Genomic DNA, 7815 nt, shown 5'->3' with positions numbered 1-7815 from the left:
TTTTCTAAATTAGTAGTAAAATTGTACATGTTTAGCAAAAATGTACGGGAGTTCCTATTCTTCCATGTCATTTTTAATATTTGTTGTTGATTATCTTTTTGAATTAGCCATTCTAGTGGGTGTGGGTATAGTAAGTGTGGATATTTGGCAATCACTAAGCCATTTCCATCAATGTTTGGTCCTACAGCAGATCTTCCATTATAAATTCAATGATCTCATTATGAATATAATTTTCTTTTAAGTGCTATTGGCTATTCCTATATCTTCTCTTGTAAAGTGTCTGTTTAAGTCGAAATGTTCTTTATTCTAGAAACATTTTAAGTTTTAGGGCTACAGCCCATACACAAGTAAATTTTTGTGTATGATGTGACAGAATGATTGAGATATACAAGGCTAATCTATTCTAGCACCAGTTTTTGGAAAATACTTCCTTTTTCTCCTTCGAATTGCTTTGAAGAATTTATTGAAAATCAGTCGATCATATGGGTCAATTTCTGGGGTTAAATTTTTAGAGCTCTAGTTCTATTCCATGGATTCATTTGTCCATCCTTATGCTATTTTACAGCTAAATAACTTATCTCTATAATATTTTTAAAATTATTATCTTAAAATTTAATTTAGATTTGTCTACTAAATGCATGTTTAATAGTTAAAATAAATATATGCATTTAAGTGTATATATACACACAAATCCATCTATATACATATATATCAATGTTTACATTAAGGCCTAATTAGGAATGTGAATTTTTATTTTAATAAAATTAAAAATCAAATGTAAAGTAGACATATTCATAGAATCTATATGTTAGAAGGTTTCCTCATCATCAATTCAGGCAGTTTTCTCTAATTACTACAAAGAGAGATAATGATTTAGGAGGATTTGGTCTATTCAAGCTCACCACTGGAATCATAAATCATATTTATAAGAATCAAGATTTTATGTAAAAGAAATTTTTTGCCATATCCCCACAGAAGTTATTTTTTTTTCTCATGTTCTTCCTACTCATTCTTTAATTTCCAATCTAATTATCAGTTTTTCTGTGAAACATTGCTTAATGGGGGAAAAAAGAGAGAATAAAATCAAGATAAATCTGATGAAACATACATAGCAAAATCTTAATAATTTCTGAATCTAGGTAACAAATATGTAGGAGTTTATTGTACTTCCCTCTTTACTATTGCATATTCATTTACAAGAAATAGATTTTAGAAGTTGCAAACATGCATTAAAGGTAATTTCTTATAATTTTCTCTGTATAATTTATTACTATGTATTATTACAATTAATTTGATCTTAAAATTTACTGAATTGAAAAATATTGGTGTTTTTATTACACTTGATTAAAAGCATTTTAATATTTTTGTTAGGTATCTCCAAGGTATTCAAGACCATGCCAGCCATGCCATTGTAATTCAATTGGTTCCTTAAATAAAGTCTGTGTCAAGGATGAAAAACATGCTCGGCGAGGTGAGAGGCATAACAGAGGCTACCGTTCTGATAAAAAGACAACTAAAAACTAAATACAATTTTTTTTAGGAAAACATTTTGCAATGAATTTCATTCATTTAATATAAATTTCTTCTAATATCACTCAAATTTTGTTCCAGGAAGTAGTTTGTTTCTTTTTTTAATTTCATCTCAATAATGAATTACATGCTTAAGTATAATTATTTAAATGCAAGAAGAGTTGAATCATTTATTTTGCATTACATATACATATTTACATATCTATGCATATGCCTCTTCTGTCAATCAAAAATTAGTGATATATGTAATTTTTTATGTCTAGTTATTTATTAGATTGTTTTGTAGCTTCTGTCATTTCTATGATGAAAAGATAGTATTTATTAAGGGATGTGTATACTGTAATGAGAACAATTAGAAGAGGTCACATACTGAGCTGTAGTCAATAATATGGAAAGTAAGGAGTGTATATAAAGGACTAAAAAGGGTAGTAGTCATGGATTTAAGGAGGAAAAGAGGCTGACACTAATGTAAGCCAAATATTTAATTTGAAAACTCAAATTCACGATAACCTTGAAACATTAAGGAATCAAATGCCAAAAGAACTCCTTGCTATAAAGTGTTTAGGAGCTACTTCCAGGAGAGTTACTTGCCAAAGTTAAGCAGAAATTTCATGGAATACATCTGGAACAGTTTCTTTATATCTCTAAAAGTGGATTCTTCTCTTCTTTGAAAGAACTAAAATAGGCCATGCTACAATATAGGATTTTCTTTCCAAAGATTTTCAAGTTAAAAGCCTAGTAATGTTTCTTTGGCATAATTTAGCTTACCTGCTTTCTTCATAAAACTATAGGATTATCAATTTAAGTCATATAATCTTAAATACTAAAATATTAAAAATCTGATTATTTTAATATTCAAATGGTAAATTATTTAAGTCATTTTAAATTTTACCGTCCTTTATCTTTTTATAGTAACAACTAAATCACATTTTCAGTAGTAACATTTAACTTTCTACCCTATGTGTAATATATAATGCTAAATATAATTCCTACCATCAAATAAATATGATTTAAGTGTTAGCTGTTATTATGTTTATTTTGGTTTATCTTCATTAGATTTTGATATCAAGTTTTTACTAGCTTCATAAACTGAATTATACTGCCTTCCATTTTTTTTTCAGTCTTCCATTTTTATATGCCCCATAAGTTTCAAACTTTGAAAACATTCAGTAAAAATTAACTAGTACTAAAACATTTTTGTGATAATTCTTTGATCATTTGTCCTCTTTTGATTTCTTTGATTAGTTTTGTTTAAGATGTCCTTTTTTGCTTGCTTTTGTGTTTATTTCTTAAATATCCCTTCTTCCTGTGGTGTTCCTAGGAAGGTGTTCCTGCATGAACTGAATTTTAATTTATTAACATTATTTTTTAGATATTGAAAGCATTTAAGCTGACAAATTAACTTTTGGCTATAGTTTTTTTATATATACCCCAAAAACATTGCTGAGCTCCTCTTTCATTGGTGTTATTTTCTATTTAGAAAACTATCTGGAATTGAATTCTTGCTTTTCTCTTTAACCCAAGGTTTATTTAGGAGAAATATTTATCAATTTTTAGAGGGGTTAAATTTTGTATGAAATTCTGTCATCCTCTTTGATATTTATAATTAATTTAACCCTGTTTATTATAGCATTTGGTATAAACCTAGGAATAGTAATTTATGTTAAGAACAAGCCTTAAATAATTTCTGCTTTGAGGAATTAAAAACATTTTTGTGGATTAGTCATAGATAAACTACAATAAATATTTGTGTTTATATACTATATAATGTATAATTAAATATTATTAGATTATTCAAATTTTCTACATATTTTTTCTAATTCACTTATAAATATTTAAAGTGGAAGGTTGTCATTCTCAGTCATTGGATTTGGATGATTTTTTTATTTCCAATATCTTTAATTATTTATATATTTTTGTACTTATAATTTGTGTTTATTAGAAGCATAAATAATAAAAACTTAAATCATATTTTTATTATATTCTTGTCAATGTAAAATGAGAGCTTGTCCTATTGAATCTATTTTAATTGAATTTTACTTTGGCCCTTATTAATATTACTACAACAGTTTTTATTTTTCTATGTGCTTTCCTCATGTATATTTACATTCTTTTATTTTGAGTATTTCTCATTTTATGTATTTCTTGTGAACATTACATGCACATGTTTTTAATAGAAACAGTGAGACCATTGAACTTACTTATATTTAGTTAATATGTATGTTTGACACTTTCTCTTTTTTGTTTTTGAGTGGACTATATTTTACTGACTTGCTCTTATATCTTTGCAGATTTTGAAGGCCTATAACTTGTATTTATTCATTCATGCTTGCATTTTTTCTATTTTTCTAATCAAATACAAGAAAAAACATCTTTTGCATTTCTCTATTTAAAAAGAAAAAATAAATTTAAACTACTCTCATTTCCCTCTTCTATTTTCTTATCCCCAAAATATCCATTCTTATGAATGCTCTGAGTATTTTCTTTGTTGTACTAAGTGATGTTATACTTACATTTTTGTTTTAAGTAGTATAGTTTTACTCCCAAGGCACATTTCCATCATGTTTTATAAGCCAACAGCTTTGCACATAATACTTATTCTTAATCTAGTGTCATCAGTCAGACTTGTGGAAATTCCTCCTTGATCATTGCAGTGTTTTTTTCTGTAGTATCAATCTTGGTAGATACTGAGATTTTATCTTTTTTTTTTTAAATTCTTAACATTTTTAAAGGTACTTAGAAATTGCTATGTATGCAAATCATAGCCAGCTGCTAATTAAACCTTCTATATATTCTTTGGTTCTAACTTTTCTTTTGTGATGTACATCATGAATCTAATTTTTGTGTGAAAATAGATTTTTAAAGTCTACTATAGTTAAAACCTTAGGAGTTAAATTACATATTTGTCTTAAAAATGTTGATATGTGGCTCATCTTCCTTTAGGTCTAGCACCTGGATCCTGTCATTGCAAACCTGGCTTTAGCGGGGTGAGCTGTGACCGGTGTGCCAGGGGTTACACTGGCTACCCAGACTGTAACCCCTGTAACTGCAGTGGTGAAGGAAGCACGAATGAGGACCCTTGTGTGGGACCTTGCAACTGCAAGGTACACTGTTTATTCTGTCAAGACAGAAGGTCATTTTTCTTGGCTACTCTGATATGTCACCAGCATTAAGCAATTGTTACAACTTCTCCAGTAAATATCAACTATCTATTCCATATGTGGCACTCTTATAAGTGTCTGTAGAAGCCTACCAGGTTCACTGCAGCAAGACACCTGCCATTTGTCTAAAAACCAGCAAATACACAGAGGACAGGTCACCTTAAGAATCTGTGTCATTTATAGCAAAAACTCTTTTTCCTATTACTAATCTAATGTAATTTAAAAATATATAGCACCAAAAATAGCAATTTTTAAAACTACAGTACATTCAAATCTACTCTAGCTTTGTATCTAATTCTGAAAATAATTGTGAAGGGTTTCATTCTGGATTTTTAAATTGTCTTCTGAAGTTTGAATCCAGATAGGTTTGAAAGTACCATATTTAAACTCTTCCATTTAATTATGAAAATCATAGTAAGGCCTAGTGGAATTGATTAAAAGCACACTATTTCCTCCCAAAAATACTTTCAGAAATGCAACTTTGTTGTACATGCTCAGCTAATAGCTCACCATGTTAACACCAAAAGATGAATTACACCTGCAGCTTATACATATGGAGGAAACATAGAGGCATGCACAAGTCTTAAATTATAAAACTAATTTTCTATAACTATAGTAATCATTACCAAAACGTTTGACTCAGACAGTGTAAGCTATATTAGCTGAGAGAATGAACAAGCCATTGAAATTTAGCATGCCATACTGATATAAAAATAAATGTTACTTTTTTCCTTTGTTCTACTTTTTTTCCCTTTGTTTTCAATTTTAGATGGGACCTTATTAAGATCTTTCCTTTATTAATTCATTAGGTTTATCTAAGTGGTATAAATGATATGTTTACAGTTATATGTGTGTGCATGTGTATACAAACAGTAAACCATAATACAAGGAGTAAACATAAGTATTAATGTTAAATGTATATTTTTGGGAACAAGAATGACTAAAATATCAAGCTAAATGTAATAGTTATATAATAAGTATGTTACATCAGGGGTAATTTAGATACTTGTCTTGGGCTATATCAACTCTCATCTACATAATTCCACAACCTATGCTAAGGAGTTGTCACGTATTACAACAGAGTTAATTTTTTAGATCTATTATATTTTATTTCAATCTTATCTGAAATGAAAAGTTGCTCTAGTAGACCCAGACTGCCCAGCAGTCTGTAGGAAGAGAGATGGTGACCCCTCTTCATCCCCTATGTCTTTTTGGGGAATCCTATAGGCTTTTAGTAAATCTCTAATGTTTACCAAAACACATCCTGTGTGTGCCTTATTCCTTTTCTGAAACTCCACAGAAATCTCAAAACTTTATCATTTTCTTAAGGGACAGATCCAGCTGAGCTTAAAATGGAAGAGTAACTTCCCCAGTTTCTAAAATACAGAAAATCACACTGGAAAAAAAAGAAAGGGAACATTTACATATACCTATCATTTATACAGTAGAGATGCCTGATATTTATAAGGAAAGAGTAACAAATGATCTAAGGAGGCAGGCCTTATTTTGTTCATTCTTTTCATAACAATAACTAAAAAGACAAGAACAAGAAAGTTGTAGCCATTACAAAGCTCAGAGGAGAAAAGTCCCTGGGCTACTGCCTGCTGCCTACTTTAGTATTTTACCCAAGAGTGATTACAATCATAATAAGAAAAAATACCTCCTAAGAAACACTTGACGCTCTACACATACAATTAAAGCACAACAATGAACAATAATTAAGAAATCATAAAAAAGAAGGAAAAATTAAGTAACTAACATCAAAAAGAATTGGTCTTCAACTGTGTGGTATTTTAAACAGAGGATTATAAGTTCTTATAACCTATTTTTTAGTATAAAAATTTGCAGGAAAAAACAAGTTTCATTAAATATCTACATAATTTTAAACCATGAATTATATAAGAAAAGAATTATATCACAATACATGTGCATATAGTGTATCATAATTGCCTATAGCCTCTTGTTTATAAGAATAATAATTACTCAGTGTTTCAACAAAATATTCTTACAATTTAAATACTGAAAAGACATTAATGTAGAGTGAAATGTGATAGCTCATTCTGTTTCACAAAAATACATGATTTGACATAAGTGTAAAATGATTATATAAAACAACATCAGTCAAGATTCTATTTAATAAGTAAAATTTCATTGAGAAGTTAAGATACTGCAGGCTTAAATTCAAATAAAATGATATCTATATAAATGTTCATCTCTAAAATATGTGTGAACCAGTGAACATTTGTCCATTTATTCCCTCACAGTATAATATATAGTAGTTTTTCATAATGTTTAATAGAAAAAAATGCTTACTGAAATATGTGGACATTTTAAGGCAGCACTTCGGGCCTAAATTTATTGTAACTTTTAAATAAGTGAAGTTCTGGTAAAATGCCATACTTAGAAAAGTAGACATCATTTTTCTCATTTCTGCCATTTTAAATACAATCTGCTGAGCAAAACAAATAAATTTGTAAACATGTTGACTCAGGAAATAAAGGGAATTTCTTAGATGTTACACCAAAGAAAGAAATCTAAGCTATGCATAAGCTCGAGAAAATTTGAGCAACTAAGTTCATGGAGTTTGGGATGAAGGGTAATTTAATACTAAGATGAGGGTTAAAGTTTGGGGTTTTAATGGCCCCTCTAGGATTTAACATTAGGATTTGGACTCATGAAGGGAAATTGGAACTGAATTCACTTAAACTTGAACTCTAGAAATACCCCAGGACAATAAAACAGTGAAACAGGCGCTAGAAAATTCCACCTGCAAGCCAGGAGTGGCAGAGAGAAAACTTTCTCTTTCCTTTGGGGCTCTAGGCAGGGGGAAAAAAAAAAATCAATGCACTGAGAGGACTCAAATTCCCAAATCTATGTGCCACATGGGAATGAGGTCAGATTTATTCTTCCTTCATGTGCTAGAATTCTTCAGTAAGTCAGGAAAATAGTATTCCCACAGGAAAGAAAGTGTAGTCTCAGATGACAATGAGCTCGCCATAAAGTTGTGCACTGCACAAAAGGAAATCAGAAGCTACAAAAGTCAGAATATTTGTACAGTGAGAACTAGAAAGAGTAGGATAAAGAAATTATATAAATGTAAAATATGTAATCATATTTTATATAT

The 7815-nt window shown here is 29.4% G+C and overlaps 1 protein-coding gene across 1 annotated transcript in view; it reads left to right on the top strand.

Moving 5' to 3' along the window:
• Nucleotides 1-7815, top strand: part of LAMA2 (laminin subunit alpha 2) — a 391580-nt gene that overhangs the window by 88387 nt on the left and 295378 nt on the right. Inside the window, exons 8-10 of the mRNA XM_023529836.1 lie at nt 108-130; nt 1372-1471; nt 4474-4634. Of these exons, the coding sequence (XP_023385604.1) occupies nt 108-130; nt 1372-1471; nt 4474-4634 (284 nt within the window). The remainder of the gene's footprint in view (nt 1-107; nt 131-1371; nt 1472-4473; nt 4635-7815) is intronic.

Source organism: Pteropus vampyrus, unplaced genomic scaffold (assembly GCF_000151845.1).
Source record: "Pteropus vampyrus isolate Shadow unplaced genomic scaffold, Pvam_2.0 Scaffold43, whole genome shotgun sequence".
Taxonomy (NCBI): domain Eukaryota; kingdom Metazoa; phylum Chordata; class Mammalia; order Chiroptera; family Pteropodidae; genus Pteropus; species Pteropus vampyrus.
Note: the sequence above shows the minus strand (reverse complement) of the source record. Positions and strands in the feature narration are given on the sequence as shown.